The 21653-nt window shown below is 36.7% G+C and overlaps 1 protein-coding gene across 1 annotated transcript in view; it reads right to left on the bottom strand.

The window, feature by feature from the left end:
* The window catches only part of slc41a1 (solute carrier family 41 member 1), a 38783-nt gene extending 17597 nt beyond the window's left edge, over positions 1 to 21186 (bottom strand). Inside the window, exons 1-3 of the mRNA XM_007251400.4 lie at positions 20831 to 21186; positions 18537 to 19745; positions 1655 to 1762 (exon numbers count right to left, since the gene is read on the bottom strand). Coding sequence (XP_007251462.2) covers positions 1655 to 1762; positions 18537 to 19004 — 576 coding nt within the window. The 5' untranslated portion in view covers positions 19005 to 19745; positions 20831 to 21186. The remainder of the gene's footprint in view (positions 1 to 1654; positions 1763 to 18536; positions 19746 to 20830) is intronic.
* Between the last annotated feature and the right edge of the window lie 467 nt (positions 21187 to 21653).

Genomic DNA, 21653 nt, shown 5'->3' with positions numbered 1-21653 from the left:
AAGCCATAATCATCAACAATATTATAAGAAAGATGCCTAAAATAGATCACTCTGTGTGTAATACATCTGTATAATACGTGAGTTTCACATTTTGAACTATTTGAATTTTCAAGAGAGAGCAGACCCACTGTCAACATCTGAAAAGTGATCATGTATCCAGAACTGCTGAGTAAGCTTACACAGATCTGAACTTGTTGACCATGCTAACAATCAGGTTATCACTTTGAAGTTTCCATTTGCTGTATTGGTGTTTTGTCACACCACTTAACAGCAACTTAAAACCAGCAAAAGTGGTATTTTTGAACCACAAATAAGGGATGGCCCTGACACCCTCACAAACACAAGGTCCAAGGTCACTCACTTCTCAAGACTAGAAAAACCTAAGCACTCCTCTCAGCCAGAACACACCAGCTAGGTGGTGTCCAAAGTTCATGCTAAAGTCATTTACATGTGAGTAAGATCTAAATGACCAGAAGAAAGCCACATAAACAGTCGTAAAACCGTGTGCTACATCCTTATGTGTGTGTTGACTCAGACCTTAACAATGTTGCCCTCTCACTTTTGCCAGCTCCATAAACCTCTGAAGATTTGGGTCATGCCCATCTTAGGATTTCCTGCTCTAGATTTTCTCTTTGACGGAAATAAACGACAGTCTCAAAGGTCTAAACATGAATTTGAACACTAGGTCAACAGCTCTTTACAAAAAGGGTCAAAATGAACTGTATTAAAAGTACTTAGGACACTAATAAACATTGGTGAATGGTTAAAAAAAAATAAAAAACTAATTATTACTAACACTAGTTATGGAATTATTAAACATTACCAAATGTTACAAAAGCTTAAGAATGTTGTAAATACCAGTAATAATGACTAATGAATGAGACGTAAGTTAAAAATGCTGTAATGATTAACAATGTCTTATAACAAAATGTCTCAGAAGATTATTAACGGACACTAGTTGTGTTAATTAATATATTCTTATTGTATTGAGTGTTAATCTATTATTGAATTGTAGCGATTTGTGGCCGAGCTGTCAACTGCGCACCGTACAGCTTAATATAGGGCATGTCAGTGTGTCTTCGCTATCATACCGACAGGAAAAGTACACCTTGCGTAGTTTAAAATGTGCAAAGGGCATGTCCTAACTCTCTTCATTAAGCATAGGTGAGTTTTGGCCTTTTACGCTGTAAAGGTGTGAGCAGGTAATTTACAGGAACAGCAGTGTTATTTCTGTGCACTGCTGCATGTCCATGTGGGCGAAACAAGCGTTGGTGTACGTTGCCAAGTTAGCAATGTACGTCAATGTATGTGTAAGATAGCAATGAGCATCATGAAGCACCTTGCACAGTGTGTAAGAGAGGGCCCTTGGTCTCTAATCGGATTTTAACTTGTGTTTTGTGTCACCCACGATGCAACAAACAACGACCTTATCAAATCCAGTGATTTTAGAGATATTTTACTAGCAAACAGGCCACTCAATATATAAGACAACTCTTGCTGCCTTCAGCTTTGACAGCTCTGCTGCTATCTGCCTCCACAGATAAGGCCTTCTCAGTATAGCCAGGCTGAGAGATTTGTTGTCAGTTGTTTTCTGGTAAAGATAACAAAGAAAAAGATTGATCTGTTTAAAGGTGTTCACAGTTCAGTCACTCACTGCAGTTGAAAGTCTAGAGGCCAGTGTCATCTCCAGGTTCCCCTTGAGACCCAAGAGAGCAGGCACCAGGATGAAGACCTCATTCACCTCAGCGAACACTTTCCAATGCTGCAGAGAGAAGAAGAGAAAAAGAAAAAAGAAAGAAAGAAAGGAAATTCACTGTGAGTGTGGTTGGGACATTTAGTTTTAGCCACAAAACCAAACACACCTTCAGCATTTCTCAGAACGACAGGTTCAGTGAGTGCGAGCGGAAGGTGGATGGATAGACAGACAGATTTTCTGTGACCTTCATTTACTGTGGTATTGATTCACAGTTGTAATTTTATATGACTCAGGTGATGAAGACTCCAGTAGGCAAATTCTAAGTAACAGAACAGTGCTGTAGAAACATAACTGACATTGTGCTGTATTCATGACACTGGCTGCACAATGCAGACAAAAAAAAATACATTGTAATTACATTATATCACTTATATTAGGTTAACCGCACATGTGACTCATTTAAAATATACTAAAACTGAAAAAAAAACAATTTTAGTGTCCTCACATTTAAAAATTAGTCTATAGATAGATAAGTATTTAAATATGAAGTCTAAGCTGCAAGAACATGTATTCAGCATCCACCTATACAGCCTACAGCAGTTTAGCTTCACCTACTCACACTGAAGTGATAAAGATTGTTGCAAATACAAAACAGCCAATCACAACACATTTCATGTATATATATATATATATATATATATATATATATATATATATATATATATATATATACACACTCAGTCTTGAAAAAAAAAAACAAAAACAGACTGTTACAATTATTAGAGATAATAGAGGTTGGAAAACTCTCAGGTTCTTGGTGCATAAACCCTTCAAATTACGCCCATTTGAAATGCATTGTAGTAGAATGTAAATATATTAAAGTAAAAGCTTAGTTGGACTGGAGTTTGTCTGGAGTTCTCTTGAGTCTCTGCACGGATCATCTTCATACTAGACTACATACGTTCTTGCTGGAGCGTGTGGGGGGTAATTCAGATAATTGTGTGAAAACGTAAGAAGTAGAAGTAAAAAGTCATCTTTAAAAAAAAAAACTCCAGTAAAGTATATGTAACCAATATTTCTACTTAGGTAAGGAATTCACCTCTGACAAGAATTGTCACTTCTACACACATCACTGTAAACGGGTTTACGATTTAATATAGTCCAATCTATTGTCATACTGTAAGCAAGATGATATATTTTTATTGTTTACATCAAATAAACATCAATACAGTAACTAAATACTGTGATATAATACCATGTCAATATTCTCTTACACCCCTAATACAGATGAGATTTTATTAAGGATTTCTAGAAGATTGTCTACAGCAATCTGCAAATCAGACCTTGTTTTAGAGACATTAGAGAATTAAAGGGGATATATATATTTGGGATTCTTATATTGTAATATTATGGAATTATGGAACAAATGCCTCATGCCTTAAAAAAATGCCTTTTTCAGAACCTTTTCAGTAAACTGGACAGCATGCTAACATGCATTTTGTATTTATTCAGTTAATTGTCCAGAATATGTTGTGCTTACCATGTGCTTTACTTTGCCCCAGCAAGGCTCCACAACGACAAAACACACTAAATAAACAGGTTTTTGCATGATTTTGCATGCAAAGGCAGTTAAAACCATTACAGCTCTCAGACTGCTGTGGACAAAGTCATTCCAGGAACAATTTGCCCTGTGTGCGCAATGTTAAAAAAAAAAAAAAAAGAAAAAAAAAAAAAGAAGAAAAGTATTGTCACGATTACTGAGATAAACAATATGAATCATTTTAAAATTATTTTATTCTACTAATAAAATATTATAAAAGCATAACACTACAGATGCACTATTTAAAAGAGCATGTATATTTAATTGATTTCATTAAAACAAAGCCAATCTACCATCTAATTTGCGTTAATGTCTCCCCTCATCAAATAAATAAATAAATAAATAAATAAACAAAAAAATATATAGAGGTCAGCAAAATTATTGAGGTTATAATATATATATAATGTAATTATAATGATTTTTTTTTTTAAATAAAGATAAGATACTTTGAATTTGATACCGCTACTGAAATGTTAGTTTTTTATATCTTCTTTTTATCGTTTATATCGTCGCTGTCCTATAAAAACACTTTTCTCCATTTTTGTAAATTTTTAGTTTACTACATAATTTGAACAGACAAACTGTCCCTTACACTGTGCCAAAATTTCTTGATGAACGGAACAATAGAAACTCTTTAAAATGACCTGAAATAAACTCTTTTTACATTGACTTCCATTAAAGGTTTACACGTTTTTTTTCTCTTTCCTGTAAAGTTGCTGTTTTGGAGATAAGTGTTTTTCATTGGACAGCGACAAAATATATATTTAATATTTTAACATATTTTATATATTACCGCATTGCAGACCTCTAAATCGTAAGCGAATCAAAATCGTATTGAGCCTAGAGATTCCCACCCCCACCTTCAGAATCCTCCAGATGTGAAATAAAGTGAATAAAATCTGTTATCTATTTCAGGAGCTCAATTTTTCAGTCTTCACCTTAATCCGTAGACAGGAAAGCTCTTCCTGATGCTAGGCTCGGTAATGTTGTTATCTGACAGGGCAAAATCAGAGCCATCACTCTTCGCGCCCATCTGAACCTCTCCCAGCCTTTCTCCTTGCAAAAAGCAGTTGATGACTGCGGTAACTGGCAGCCGGCTATTTCTCAAATAGGCTCCAGCGCCCGAGATGCTATGCTGCAGTATTCAGCGCGAGATCGATACATGGAGAAAGTGCTTATCTGTAGAGCCTGTCCCACTGGCGCACTGCAATTACAGGCCTGACACCAGACAACTAAATCAATGCGGGGGGATTCATCCGAGCGCAGAGACAGGAGAAAAGTGCAAGTTGCTAAGCTAACCGGTCTGAAGGGAGACACGTAGGAGTAAAAAAAAAAAAAACAATCCTCCTAAAAATACGACAAAAAGTGCTAGTTAAGGGTTTTACACTGGGCTGCCTCCAATGAGCATGCTTTAATGTTTTTTTTTTTTTTTTTTATAATCCAAGTCTTTGGCAGTACAGGGGCCACTCTGGAAAAAAAAAAGAGAAGGTCCACATCAATTGAAAATTGGCCGTGTTCCACTTTGGCTTTAGTTTTCCCTGGACTGAAAGCCCCTCTACTCTTGCAGCGCTTCCGAGATATACGATGTTGTCTCCAGGGAACAGTGCAGCCCTGGCCAATGCCTCCACAAGGCCCGAATTTCTGTGAACTCGATGGACAGCGGCGCAGGCATGCAGGTTCGCGGGCTCAGATTGCAGAGACGTTAAAGCTCAGCATATATGGTCACAGGGGAATTTGGTGACGCACCACTGGAGGCAGAGGAAGCTCACGTGGTGCTGATCACCATGCACTTAAAGCACCGTGGGGCACGCTGCGTTCTACTGGGAGGCTCTATAGGCTTGTTTCCATAACGCACTACAAGCAAATGCTGCCAGCCATTGAAATGCTGAGAAGTAGTTTACATCATGGGTAGCTTACACATTTTTAAGGCTTTTAAGGAGTTTAAAGGCTTTATCTATATGATCTATATGAACACATATGTGTCCCAGACCTGACTGTTGCTTAGTGTGGATATAGAAAAAGCTGCCCAAATTTCAAGTGTCCTACAGCATTATCTGTATAGGTATTATATACAGATGCTTATTGGCAAGAACTTGACAACACGATGAATGGCTTATGATTAATTTCCTCTCAATATATAGCAATCCTGTAAGTAATGATTTTTTTTTTTAAATATCTGTATTGTAAAGTAATACTAAAGTCATCCAAACTTCGTATGGAATTCGAAAATCGTATGGAATTATTTAGTAAAAATAAAGTTAAACCAGAATATGTTCTATATTTAATCGTTTCTCAGTCAGTCAGCTTTATGATTGAAATTATGATGAAATTGGCTCTCATTAGGAACACCCCAGGAGAGGAAGAGCTAAAGTTTTCTTTGTTGCACATGATAAGTTAACCACAGTTACCAGCCTTAAAACCACACCTTAACAGCACCCAGATACAAGCATCTAAATGCTTCACAGAGTATTTTGGTTTGTTTAACACTTTCAAGTTACTACATGATTCCTTATGTGTTCCTCCATAGTCTGGATCACTTCAGTATTCATTTACAAATGTAGAAAAATAATAGAAAAGAAAAGAATAAAAACATTGAATGAGAAGCTGTGTCTAAACTTTTGACAAGAACTGTATATTGCAATTACTTAAATCACATTTTAGGAAAAAAACTGTTTTAGTATATGAAAATACCATCAGATTTTAAAAATCTGAGTGAAAGAAAAGTTTTATTCATCCTTTTATTAATCCATCTAATTACAAGATGCAATTACAACAATGCTGTTTAGTAGGGCTTTAAGATAATATTGTAATACAATACAATATAGATATTTTTAGACACACAAAAAAAGACAGAATTTACTCATTAAGGGCAGTGGACTGATAATAGATTGAAAGAAAGCAACTAAATGTTTATTGGATCATATACAGAAATCCAACTTTTGTTGGTTTGTGCTATTTGGCCCCAATTTTTCTTATTTTGCTTAAATATTTTACTCACTTCTATAATAGTAAGTAAGCGTGTTTGCACTGTATTAAGTTATAAAATAAGTGTGGTTATAAAATAAACTTTAAGGTCTAACTTCTCATTGTATGGTGGCAATGGCGAAGCAAACCTATTTAGTATCACATATTATTTTAATGTAATTTTATTTCTAATCTTAAAACGTTTGTTATTTATGATAATTACAGGCCTTTATTAAGCAATTAGACTGCAGAACAGCAGATCCCCCACTGTTTCTGTTGAGGATTTCCCCAAGAGAGATCACACCAACTATTTACAGAATTCTATTTACAGCTGAAGTATTCTGATAGGTGAGGTAAAAACACCACAGAGGCTCATATGTTTGCAGCCACCACACAGCTCACGCTCAAAACAAGAGGCTAAACAGTTATATAATTACAGACTGTAGACCCCACAGGAGAGACCAGCTCAGGTATGGTGGTGATTAATATGTTAGTAGTGTGTTGTGCTGGTTGGTACAAGTGGATCTGATACAGCAGTGCTGCTGAAGTTTTTAAACTCCTCAGTGTCACTGCTGCACCACCAACAGTGTCCTGTGGGCAGTGTCTAAATAATGAGAGGAGCGACAGTTTCAGAGCTTCTGTCTCTGACTTTACATTATCTACGAGGTGGAGCAGCTATAGTAGAATTTAGATTCTCTGACCAGGCCTGACCCGCTGCCTGGTTAAGATTTCCTAACACTTTCCTTGAGCCGGGTCGGGCTCAAGAAAATGGTCTGTGAAAAAGGCTATGGTGTGATAATCACAATATAGCAAAGTAACAAATCAAATGTGTTTTTAAAAAAAGTTGCACAAGATTAGGAGTGTACCATATCGTATCATATGCAATAATATGATGAATTGAAATAATTTTTTTAATTAAATGTTTTTTAATATTGCCAAGACTATTGTTATTGCAAAAGTACCATGAAATATTGTTTTATTATTTTAGGGCCATAACACCCATCCCTACACAAGCTAGAATAGTTATAATCACGCAGCTCTGGGGCTCATGCACATTTGTTCACATTACGCATTTGACTCGTGGCACTAAACATTTTTCTTAAATAATATTGTTAAATATTAAAATAATGTTAATAAGCATCATTCTGAATGGATTTTTTCTCATTCAAACACCCGGAAAACATTTTTAAAGAGTTTAGTTTTAACGCTCTATTTACTAAAAAATGCCGGGTTTAATTCGGGGTCGGTCTCATAAAGACAGAGTTTATGGGGAGAGTCGGGATGGGCAAAACGTGCGCAGGCTCTGGTCAGAGCGTGATGAATTCTGGAGCCCAATCAAAGCTCTAAGCTCTAAGTATGTAGGAGTGTGTTATAGAGTGGAGAACAGTGAGAGTTTACATAGTGTTTAAAAACTCCAGCAGCACTGCTGTTTCTGATCCACTCACTGTTCCACCAGCACAACACTAACACTAACCCCTCATACACCACCACCATGCCGTGATGTGCATCAATGAAATTGTATGCTTAATCGGTGTACAAACCTTTCAATTAAATATTTTTACTTATGTTAATTAATGTTTAAAGCATATCAATAAATTAGTACTATTGTAACTATTTTAAAAATAGTTTCGCCGAAATCTGTAACATGGTAAATGGAAGGACCTCAACTCAACTGGCTATTTATTATTTGCCTGGTTAACTGACATATTGGTCAAGACATTTGTTTTTTCACTCTTTAAGCAGCTGGGACACTACACAAAGGCGGCAAACTCCACATCCTGATTACTGAATTCTCTTTTTCCACAGGAAGTACACAGGATTCAATATTTCATAATAGATTGGACTACAAAATAATATTTCCTTAAAAACAGGCACTAAAAGACCCTCTTCCTCTTAAGAAAGAGTCCAAAGTAAAATTTACTATTTCTAAAACAAGGCTATGGAGAAAAAAAAAAAAAAGAGACAGAGGCTGGAGAGGAGAGCACTCTGAGCTTGTTTGTCTACACTCGTTCCTGTAAGAACCGGGTGTCAGCCTGGATGCGGTAGACCCAAAATGGCTTCCTGTGGGAGTGCAGAGAGGCAGGCCAGTGCGAGGCCTTTATGTCGCGTCTGTTTTCCTCTTGGTAAAAATAGGCTGACCCACAGTCGGACCCAAACAGTCATTGCTGGCGTTTGTCTGGCCCAAATTGCCAAGACACTTTACAAACAAACTCCCCAGCTATTGTGGGCTGCGAGGGGGGAGGCGACCCATCTACGGGGTAAAATCACTGCCTCACAGTCGACTGTGAGGTCGGAGAAGAATATGTCTAAAGTACAGGTGTCCTATAGTTGGTTTGCGGACAGGCGCTATACGTCTCGAGGTAGGACTGTACAGTATATCATTTCAGCATCGCCATGTACACAATGTACACAAGCACAAGAGTCACATTGCAGGACATGCTGCAAGCTAACAGTTATTTTCATTCGTTTTAAAGTAATTTATAAAAGGTTATATAGATACTGGGTGTCTAGTCTCTCTGAAAGTACCGTATTTTTCGGGCTATAAGGCGCACTTAAAATACTTATTTTTTCCCAAAAATCGTCATTGCGCCTTATAATGCAGTGCGCCTTGTGTATGGATTTTGCTTGTGTTTACTGACCTCGATTTTTATGTGGTACACGGCGCTCTGTTGTGCAGAATTCCTCACCCACGCCAGAAAAAGATCCCCCTCTTGGGCTAGCGCGCGGTTACCTTTGACTGCCGTACTACCTCTCGGCTGTGGCTCAGGGTAGCTAGTTTCCACTGTAGCTCCGTGGCCAGAACAAGGTGCCGGTAAACTTTCCTTTCCACCCGTTCTGGGGTAATAGCACAAACTGTTTCTTTTTAGCGCCCACTTCTAAGTAAAGTTAACCTCTTAACACGCGCTGGCCCACCGGCGGGCCAGAAATATTTAATATTTCATAACTGGCTGTGTTTCTGAATAGTTATGAACAGTTACAGGTTCAATATAGACATCCAATATACCATTTTAAAGCTTAGAATCTCTGCTTTTGAGCTATTTAGCCTATTTAGCGGAATATCCTTTCAGAAAATAAACATTTAGGGCGAAATATGCCTTGGTTATGATTTTAATAATTCATAACTCTCATATTTGCGTTTATCGTTCGTCCATATTTCATCGAATGCGGTCATGTCATACACCATTCGAACCGTCTGGCTCTCCGGATTCCAGAACTGTGCTTTTACTGTAGGATGTATGTTTCATGAATTAGAGCTGCGTCAGAGCGCATGTTTCCAGTAATAAAAGGCTCTCCTTTTGTCCTGGGGTAACCTCCGGTCACTGCCGCCACCCCCCGAACACACACCCGCGCTCAGCCACAGGTCCTACCTTCAAAACGCGTCCAGACTAAAGAGAATCCATCAATCCAGTCTCCTGTAATCCACAGTTATATCCAAACAGCGCTGGAAATCACTTCATCCAGAAATGAAACTTATCCAATCTTTATCTCTGTTTTAAAACCGTTTTATTCACCGAATTCGGCACAACACGCTATTATAGTCAGAAGCCTCGCGGAGTAATGCGGTACTTGCTGTGCTTCAACATAATATTATGGTCTGTCGGAGCGTTGCGGCTACCGTTGTCAGGAGCGTCGCGGAGTAATACGTACTTGCTGTGCTTCAACATAATATTATGGTCTGTCGGAGCGTTGGCTACCGTTGTCAGGAGCGTCGCGGAGTAATACGTACTTGCTGTGCTTGTTGATTTATTGCTCAGAGATGTTGTTATTTTTCACAGATATTGTGAAGGATTTATTGCTCAGAGTTATTGTTACTGATATAAATAAAGTTTCATTTAGTGCGCCTTATAATCCAGTGCGCCTTGTGTATGGACTAACACTAAAAATAGACCGTTCACTCATCGTGCGCCTTATAATACGGTGCGCCTTATAGTCCGAAAAATACGGTAATGTGTATAACGCTATTGTTTCGGCATCAGCAGATATATACAAACATGTTTAATATCAGATATCAACCTTACTCACAGTACATATTGGTGCACCCCTATTTCCCATATTCTACCTGACAATATAGACGCATACAAAAGGTATCTACCCAATACCATTTATTTTACTTTAAACATTGATTACATTACATTACATTGATTACACAGATTACATATTAATATAAATACATGTTGCATCATAGATATCTGGCATAATATGCCGTTAATTCCTGTATTTTATAATATCAAATATACAGCTCTGGAAAAAATTAAGAGCCCACTTCAATTTCTGAATCAGTTTATTTGATTTTGCTATTTATAGGTTTATGTTTGAGCAAAATAAACATTGCTGAAAATATGGCTGAAATAATAAAGAAGACCTCAAATAAATAAATAAGTTCATAAAGTTTTAAGAGTTCAGTAATGAATATCTTATTTTTTCCACAGCTGTGTATTGCAGAACAAATAAACATTGCAATGTCAATTTGTTGTACCGTATCATGTTGCTCTCAAAGTATAATGTAGTCTTGTTTAAAGGAACAGTCAGTACTAAATGAGAGCGAGTGTGTAAAATAGGTACAGCAGTTTAATTTCCAAACACGACAGAATGTTCTAACCTACCAGCCCCTCCCCAGACACGATACTCACATGGGTTGCCAGATTGAGGACACAGAGGCAAGCAACAAATTGTATCACTCTGTAAGCGGATCAGGGAATATAGTATGTTTGCAATATTTTTGTTCTTTGCACATTATAAACAAACTTGTGTGGATTTTTATAAAAAACTATATCTATATCTGCTGACAAGAGCTACTAGTGCTTACACTTCATATGTTTTCTTAATATCTGATAAAAAAAAAACACCTGATCATGTTATGAGTTACTTCAGAAATTATAATCCTTAATATCAAAATCTATATTGTACTGTATCTGTCGTGTATTCACATTAATAACAGCCTATAGATTGATTCAATGTCTGCTCTTCATTTACTGACTGTAACAACACAGCATCTTCCAGAACCACAAGTACACACACCCACTACTGCGCCACGACTTAACACGTCACAAGTGCGCAGATACATGCTGATTGGTTACAACCTTGGCTTTGATTAGCCAATCATTCTGATGGTTTCACAATATATCACGGTATTTTTAATTTTATCTTATTTATTTATTTCTATATTTATTTTTGCATTACTAAGCTGTTATATAGGTTTGTGACTTACTTTTATGTTAGGAGAACATATAATATAAAGCATTAAGTCTTTAAATTAAGGCTTTGATTACTATTGGATTTAATTTGTCCCACAAAATTACACAATATATGAAGGAATCAGATTTCAATATCAGAAAAACAGCTGAAGAATATAAACAATAGACCTTAGAAAAAGATATGCCAACAACTTTACACAACTTCCTTTTTAAATAGTTTCATAAATACTATAAATGGACCTAAAATACTTAATGTTTAAGTATTTAAAAAATATATTTTTCAAAAGCTCTATTGCACCGGTTAGAAAATTTAAAATGTTTTCATGAAGACATTAGAGGCATTACAGTATTAAAATCAGCCACAAATCCCTTCTTTCTCCAGTTAACAAACAAATTCAGTTCAGTGTGCATAAATGTGTTGCACAATATATAGTTTTAGCATTGTCATCACATCTGGGTATGTAAAATATGCAATAGTCACATTGCAGGATGTGCAATGTCATATATGGCTATTATCACATAAGGGTACAATAGGAGTAATGTTTTGTTGAACTTTTGGAACAAAAGTAAAATTCTCACCGATTCTATTTTCTTTTAAATATCCACTAGAGGCAGCTTATATCTGTACACTATAATTTATTTTACTTCAATCTTGGATATATGGAGTGCATTATAAGTAGCATGACATGATAATGTTGGATTATTGACTTCTGGCAAAAATTCCTGCATTATTTAATATTCAAGCAATATTACACAAGAAGTAGTGCTAAACCTTTTAAGGCTGAGGGATGTAGATCAGCAAAGCAGTGCCAATATTAGACATTATAGCACAGATCTTGAGTGTATTATTGCGATTATACCACAGTTCCATTATTGCTGTTTTTTTTTAAGATTTTGAGTTAAAGAGGATGAGAAAATACGAACTGTTTGGTTATAAAAACTTCTATTGGTTAAAAAAATTCCATTGCTGCTCTGTTTGTAGCTGCGCTGTTTGGCTTGTAAGCACTGCATTGTTGCTAAGTTACCTGCATTTGGCGGAGTAATACATAGAGAGCTTTGGTTACAGTGCATTACCGGCTGATAACGGCACTCATAGAACGCCTCTCAGCCAATTACATTGCAGGGCTGGAAGTAATTATGGTTTAATGCAATACATATTGCAAAAAAAAAAAAAAAAATCTATTGCAATGTCCCTTTTCCATGTCCAATAATGTAAGCACAGTAATTAACTCAAAAAATACTGAACCACAAACAGCCCCGATATCTACCAAACACAATGTAACTATTAGTTACAGCATCACTGATATAATTTTTGTATTACAGTATCACACTGTTATTAATTGCACTGTGGAAAATTCTGATTAAACCTCACTTCATATCATCCATCTTTACATCATAAGCAAGAAAACTTTCATTAATCATTGTCTCTTTCCAAATCAGCCATGAACTGATATGAAATCTTGAGCATCTAATCTGTGCTGCCGGCTGGCTCTGAGGCAAGTGTTTGTTTAAAGAAATGCTGGTGCGTGCCTGATTGCTTTTTGCTCTGCCTGTGATCTGATGGGACTGCAAGCAGTGCACAAATCAATTTCCCCCGAGCTTTGGTTCCAGCGGGTGGGCTAAATCAGGTTTCAGCCTCCAGCCCACACTGCTGCCAAGTGCATCAACAATGCAAAGGGTTAAACATATACAGCATGTGATGATGATACAGCACCTGACAATGGATATTTTTATTATTATGTAGAGGTGTGAGAAAATATCTTTATATTGAAGTATCACAATATTTTGTTTAGCAAAACTGTATTGATTTAAAAAAAAATATGGATTTTTAATGAAAGGTTTAAATGTAAAAAACTGATGTCAGACAGTGGTTTATTTTCTGTTGTGTTTAAACCCTGAACAGTAGAGGTCAGTGTTATACTCAGTAGTGTCATATCGTATCGTACGCAATAATATCACCAACATTTTTTATTTTGTTGTAGTAGTGAATTCTCAAAATATTTTTTTTTATTCAGTGTTTTGTCATATCACCATGAAATGTTGTGATATTATTTTATATCTCCCACCCCTAAATTTAATCATAATTTCTGTATGGTGCTACAGATCATATGGCAAGGTTCTTCATAATCATTATTATTATCATAATCATCATTATAGATAGTAGCCTTTGAGGGTGTAATAAATTATCAATAACGAATATATACTATACTCTATAGATTTTTTTAAAAGCACACTATTACTGTAAAATATTATATATATATATATATATATATATATATATATATATATATATATATATATATATATATATATGTGTGTGTATTACATGTATAGATTGGTATCAGAAAGTTTTTTATTCAGTGTTTAAACCCCTCCCACCAGATAACTGTGTCGTACACAGATGTTATAAAACGGATATTGCGTTTTCGTACAACAGTTTATCTAAACTTTTATGTAAAACAAAAGGAAAAAAACAATATATCTTGCTTACAGTACCGCAATACATAACAATATATTAAATCATAATCCCTGTATCATAATATGCATGATATGAACATTACAAGGTTCTTACCAATAAACCGCCCTATTATCTTCATAATAATAGTCATTATAGATAGTAACTTTTACAGGTGTACGGCAATATAAAAAATAAAATATTGTGTTATGTTATTTTGAAATACTATATACATTTTCAAAAACACAGTATCGACTTTTACTTATTAGCTTATATAGAAAGATTGATATCAGACAGTGGTTTGGTTTATTTAGTGTGGTGTTTACACCCCAACCACCAGATAACTGTACTGTATCATGATATGCAGAATATTACAAGACAATAAACCGCAGTATCATCATAATATTCGTAATATTCGTTATAGACAGTAACCATTACGGGTGTAATAAATATCAATAAAATATCATGATATTTTGTTTTGCTATACTGTATCGATATATAAGTTATTAGTTTACATGCAAAGACTGGTATCAGACAGTGGTTCATTTAGTGTTGTGTTTAAACCCCGCCCACTAGATAACTGTGTTTTACTGTTTTTGTACTGTGACAAAGCACTCTATCATCTTGCTTCCAGTATAGCAACATATTGAATCATAATCCCCGTATCGTTATACGCATCATATCAAAAAGTTCTGGCCAATAAACGATCCTATTATTATCATTATAATCATTATTATCATTACAACCGCTGTATTCTGACTAATCATTCCCGAAAGTCCCAGAAATGTCCAGGCATAATCGGCATTAGTCATCTTCGCTAATCATCATCCCATCTGAAGTAACCAGATCCCTCCAACCTCACAGAGAGAGTCATAGAGGTCTGACCTCATGAAAATATGACTTTTTATCCAGGATGGAGCTGTTATTTTTATACAGCGAGAATAAAAAACATGTATATACAAACTCAACACTAGGAGGGTGAAGACCAGCACATGCCTCCTCCGACACCGCCTCTTTTGGAACTGCTGCTGATGCAGCGTCACTGTGGGGCCTAATTTAGGATATTGAAGAGCATATGTGTACATTTCATATACTGAAGCACACTTGGCCCCATATGAGCAAGTTTATTAAGTTCGCTCATCCTCTGTTTGCCCTCTCCCGTAACAAGTTTAGACCTGTACCTAACATATCTCAAAGGGAGACATAATTGGCTAGCTCCCCGGGAAATGCTATATGATGACTGAGGAGCATATCTCTAAACTCATTAGATAGAGGCCAGATGGCCACATAGACTCCCACTCCATGGGAACATCAAACAAAGTGAAGGTCAACATTTTAAAAAAACCATACCATGTTGATTTGGTCACAATTAAATCCAATTATGGGACTAATGGCATAATGCCCATAACCTTGACAGGAAAAAAAAACCCCTAAAGGTGATCATGTTTGGGAACAATTATGTTCAACCAACATATGGTTATATAACGGTAAAAGGTGGAGCCTAAAGCCCCCACCTTTGGTTCACCCAAATACTGTATAAAAGAGCATGTAATTCTTTGTCTCATCAGAAGACTGGATCCTTCTGACTGAACTTGGCTGATTTTTCAAGACAATAAAAGAGCATCTTAGAACTTCGAAGAACTCCGTCTTCTCCTTTTTTTAACTCAAGGCACTCGTCTGTTTTTCTCTTCTTTCTGTAGAATCTAAAGTTTTGTAGTGATGCATGACTAGATAACCTTTTAAGAGTCTATCTTAAGCTAGCCCAAGGCTTCCCTTTAAGGGAGGCCAAGAGTCGTCAGATTACGAACGACATCACTCAGAGGAAAGCGCAGTACCACAGCTCTTATACTTCAACTAACAGACGCCTGTGCTGACTAACATTACATTTATTCGCAGTAGTGCATAAGTAATTTTAATTGTAGTTTTATAATTGCTTTTTCTTTCAAATGAAATAAAAAAAATAAATAAACATAAAATATTTGGTATATTTATTTTAATCAGAGGTGAAAAAATTTACCAAAATAATAAAAACCGACAAAAAAGTTGAGCCAAAAGTTTCATTTTGTTCAGTTTGGTTTCAGAAAAAAAAACATCCCTTTTAAAAGCAGGACTTTTTAACAGATTTCCCCAAAAGTCAATGTTTTATTATGCCATGATATTAATATTGCACTCTGTGTATTGAAAATCTGAATAAAATAAATGATACTGTGTGGATATGCCATAAAAAATGAGAATAGTGCAAACTGATCTTTTGTAACCAAGCATGTTGCAGCTTTATGCGTTTAATGTAATTTACCTTTTGACACTGCATATTTTACAATGTGACCATTTCACATGTCACAATGCTAAAATAAATTGCGTGCATACCTGGTGTTAAAATTACTGTTATAATTGATTTATTTCAGTAAAAAAATGTTATATTCTATAAGTTGCCAACACTGACTGAAATCTACTGCGCTAACTCAGAGAAAACAAACATTACAGGTGAGGAGTGTTGTAATGACTGGAAATCGATGTTAAGAACAAATAAACAAGTTATTCAGTGCTTATTAACTACAGTTTGGTAAACAGTTCAATACTACAAATAAAAACAAAAATAGCCTGGGAAGTTCTGAATTGCAAAAAATTATTTTAGAGCTGTAAAAATGGGTCATCTTCCGGTGTTCATTCCAATAAACATAAGAAGCCTGTTTCCCAGACTTAAATAAAGGCAAAGCAAAGACTAAAACAAACCAAAAAATAGATTTACCACCGATATAGAAGACTAGGCTGAATCTCCAGGAAAACTATCCCTTACTACCAAATAAAAACAATAGCATAGTTTAATACTGCACACTAGGGGTGGGCGATATGGCCCTAAAATAATATCACGATATTTCATGATATTTTCGCGATAACGATACTCTTGGCGATATAACAATGTAAAAAAATTATTTCAAAAATACACTATACACTGCAAAAACATTTGTTTTACATACAATATAATATTGCACACGCCTAAGTGAGATATTAAAAAATACAAGAATTTTATCAGATTTGTAACAGAAGTCAATGATCCAGAATGTCATGATAGTAATAATAATGCACTTCAAATATCTCCATATATCCAGGATTAAAGTAAAATAAATGATACTGGACAGATTTAATCTGTCTCTACTAGATATATACTGGGAAATGGGATGGATATATGGCACGATATTTTAGGGTATTATATCATTCACGATATTAAAAATGTTGACGATATTATCGTGTACGATACAATATGGCACACCCCTACTGCACACTAAAAAAACTAGTAAAAGCTAAAAGCTAGTAAAAGCTAGTCTTAGCTGCTTAAACTACAGTGTAAACTTTACAGTTTTAGAGTACTATTAGTGTAGTGTACTGTAACACACTACAGCACTGCACTGTAAAATAAGCATGTTCTAGTCTAAAGCACGCTCTCACGAAGCTTTCCGCACGGACCAGCACATTCTAAGTGCTTGTATGGCATAACCTGTTATGTAAACACCCCGACACTCAACACCTGCCCAACTTTTGATACTGAGCCATATGATAGCTACAGCACAGGCCACCAAGTGCATGAACACAGGCGAAGCTTGATTCTGGATTATGCATTTGGTGCTTCTATTCCGTACAATTTTAAATATTTAATTATTAAACAAGTTAGTCCGTCAGTTGAGTCACATTTTTGGAAGGATATGACTGAATATAAAACTGACTGAATGTAAAATTTTAAAAGGGGGAATTGCACCATTCTTTTCCTCACATTAATTATTTAGATAAATTATTTAGATAAAGTAAAAAACTACCTTAAATCTGAGTACTAATCAATACCTGAAGAGCTTAATGACTAAAGATGCTACAACAACTCAAGCCTGAGACCTGAGACCAAAGTTTTGAGATAAAAGTTTGGCCTTAAACATACTTTCCAAAGGCATTCATACTGGAAATATACACTCAAGTCCAAAGACGTCTCAACAAAAGCCTATTTTATGAAAATTACTCCAATTATTTGGATGTTGAAGTAAAAAATGACTTACTACCACAAATCTGAGAACTGTTCAATACCTAAAGAGCTTAATGGCTAAAGAAGCAACTTATGCCTGATACTCGAGATCAAAGTTTTAAGATAAACAATAAAGACGTCTCAACAAAAGCCTATTCTATCAAATTTACCATGGATTTACTTTGAACACATGAATTAAAATTGCTAAAATTCTGTTGCAGTCATTGCTTCCCATTGGTTCCAAACACTACTGTAAAGAAAAAATTCTCAAAAAACAAAGCATGTCACACATTAAACAACTAGGAATGCATCTCATCAAATCATAAAGCAGATTAAAAAAAAAACTGAACAGTTAATGGTGAAGTTTCCCTTTAAATAAGTGTTAATCTTGCATCTAGGTGTAACAAATTCTTCTCTATTGTAAGAGTTGAGAAGGCAGGTTTTCTTTTTTGTGATTACCTCAAGTCTGCACTGGTAACCATCAACAACCCATCAGACTAAAGGGCGATGAGTAAATTACAACATCTGATACAGCCTTACGAATCATTACGCAACATGCAGGGGGCTTCCAGCCTAATAGGGGGCCACTGGATACTGAAATGAAATGAGTTACTCACTTGAACTATGTCGAGGACCATGCCAGCGGCCACTGTTCCAAACCCCGCCAGCAGGAAAGGGAACACGACCTGGAGTCCGATGGAGAAGGATGTCTCCTTCAGAGGAGCCGGTGGCACTGGGCTTTGGTCCGTGCTTGTGTCATCACTTTCGTTGCTTTGGCTGGCGTTCTCCAAGAGAGCGTCCTCCTCCCTCTGCCCCTTGGCATTGGCCCGACAGTCAATGACCACCATTTCGGAATGGTCGTTCTCTTGCTCGGCCCGGTCCGAGAAAGAGGTAACCTCTGTGAGCTCGTACTCTCCGGCGTTGGGCTGCCTCTCGTCGGGGTCGCCGGGCAGGATGACCGGGTGGACGGACCCATTGGAGTGGTGGTAGGCCGGCGGCGCTCCCTCCTTCTTCATCTCTATTCTCTCCGTCCCGGTGGACATGTCGGTGGACAGTTTGTCTTGCTCTTTCGACCAGAGTACCATGCGGAAGCCTTGAAGTTTAAAGTTTAGAACAAAGAAACTGGGGGAGAAATAGGCTGGACTGCACTTTTCACAGCTTTCCTTCTTCTGACCAGAGTGATTAAGCCTGATCTGCACAGCCGATCTATCCCATGAAAGACGCAGCGCTCTGGGCCCTCCAGCTCCTGGAACTCTTCGTAACTACAGGTTGAGCAAAAGAGGCAGGTGCATTACCCCTCTTCGGGCTTGCTTAAGATCCTGCCTGAACTTGGGCAGCATACAAATTATGTTCCCCATTCACTACAGTTCTCTCGTTTAAGACAAACGAACGAATGAAAGATGCATTTCAACCGACGCAGGCAGTGGAAGCCAAGCTCAGAATAAGATATCTGAAGATATCTTCTCACCCTCACAGGTGCAGAGCAATATCTCGAGAACAGATCAGTAGAAACGGAGAAGTAGAAGAAGTTTTGCAGATTGAAGTTTCTCAGTAGTTTGTGGTAGATTTTTTTCCTCCCTCTCTCTCTCTCTTTCTTTCTTTCTCTCTCTCTCTCTCTCAGGCCCACACTGCTCTGTTCCTGTCAAGTCTTCTCTGAAAAGGTCCCAAGCAGCTCTGCCCAGTCAGCCTGGCCTGTGGCTCACTTTACACCACGTGGTGTTGAAAGACTTTCAGAGATGTATTTAAAGGTCTGTGGAGCCGGGCTACTATTACAAACCCCTCAGAAATGCGTGAGCGAGATAAGGTCGGCTTGTCCCGTCACCAACCTGCCAAGAGGAAATAAAAAAAGGACACCATATCAGCTTGTGTGGACGGAAAATAAAAGTTTACCAGCAACAGCAGCAGCAGCAATAGAAGCAGTAGTTAGAATGGCTTGTTTGAAGGGCTTTTGGAATCAGGTCCAATGGTGGATTAGCTGGGTTATAAATTTACCCCAGAAACACTTTGGAAACACATCAGGAAACCCCTTAAACTGTAGCTCTGTAGATTAAGACACTACTTATTTATATAGGTTGCAAAAAAACATTTAACTATGCGATTAGGATTTCTACAGACCTTTAGGAACTTTTCAGCCAACTACAACCTAAAACTAAATGACCTCCAGCAGGGAAACCAAATCCCTACTTAGTAGTCTGATCATCAAACTCAGCCCAAACACTGGCCTGGATGGCGTAAATTAGCTAGGTTAACACTGGCTGCTGCAATAAGGGTTTTTTTTATTCGCTTTAAAACAGCATAATAAGCTGGAGTTCAACACATAATGCAAATATATATATATATTTATATGTGTGAAAATAATGATTGTGTGCCAAAAGCAGCAAACTTAATACTCAATCAATAGAACAGTTAAGACAGACAGCTATTAGAAAATAAGTAAAATAAAAAATATTGAAAATAAGAAAACAAAAATATTTAGGCAAGTTTTTTTTTTAAATCACATAAGTTACCTTAGCTAGGTTTAAAAAAATAGTGTGTGCAAAAAACAAACAAACTTCATGTTCATTCATTACTTAGGACAGCCATCTATTAGAGAGGTCATTTTCTAAAAAACATTAAAAATAACACAAACACATAAATAAATAAATAAATAAACAAACATACTAACAGTCTGTTTAGTTTTTTTTTTTTTTATCACATATAGTTATCTAGCTAGGTTAAGATAATAACTGGAATTAAGCTTGAATTAAATTATTTTAAATGTATTTAAAAAAAAATTAAAAACATTATAAATAACAGTTAGCTACCTAAGCCAAGCCAAGCTGTCCAGAATCCCACAATAGATGAAATTAATGACATTAAAGCTAAATTAAAAAGATAAAAGCGTGATTCTGAGCCAGAACTCAGCACTCACCTCCTCCTCTACAGGCTGGAGCGCTGAATGGAGAGCCGCCGCTGTCACAGTGCTGCTCGGTCCGCCCGCAGGTCTTTATGTAGGCTGGTCTCCGCGCTGCTGGATTAATCAGTAACCCCCGGTTAAAGCTGCCGCTCCTGCCCGCCCGCCCACGGTCACATCTCTGCGACTGACACGCCGCGAACACCGAGCACCCACACACACCACTGCCCTGCGGAGGAAGCGGTCAGGCGGGGAAAAACGGCAAGAAAGCGCCTTATTTCACTTCTCCACCCGTATTCCGCCTTAGTCCCGCCCTCCAGACCCCTACGAATGGCTGCTTCTCTCCGTGACTGGCTGTTCCTTCACAATTACGATCTGCTCGACCAATCAGAGGGAGGCGGGTAAGGCGGTAAAGCCAAAAGAACAGCACAGTGGTCTTTTTTCCCCCCACCGCTCTCTGAGAAGCCCCGCCCCCTGCGCTAGAACTGGGCGGGCTGAGGGTGAGTGATTGTGAGCCGGTGGCCAATCCCTGATCAGGAGACACATTTTATAGATTTTTATTTATTTATTTATTTATTAATTATTTTTATTTTATTTCAAATTTCATGTTTACAATTTTTTTCTGTAAAAAAAGCAAATTTAAGAACAGGATTTTTTTTACTACCGTACTCTTTAGCAATCTTTAATAAAACAAACTTCTTTCCGACTAAATAAAAAAATAAATATTTGTATAAAATATTTTTTTTTTCGAGTGAAAATAAAAGGTTCACCACTTTCAGTTTTATTTTTGACTAGTAGTTTATTTATTTTACAAATGAATTTAGTTATTTGTTTGTCAGTT

Source organism: Astyanax mexicanus, chromosome 24 (assembly GCF_023375975.1).
Source record: "Astyanax mexicanus isolate ESR-SI-001 chromosome 24, AstMex3_surface, whole genome shotgun sequence".
Lineage (NCBI taxonomy): Eukaryota > Metazoa > Chordata > Actinopteri > Characiformes > Acestrorhamphidae > Astyanax > Astyanax mexicanus.
This window is presented reverse-complemented; position numbering and strand designations above follow the sequence as displayed.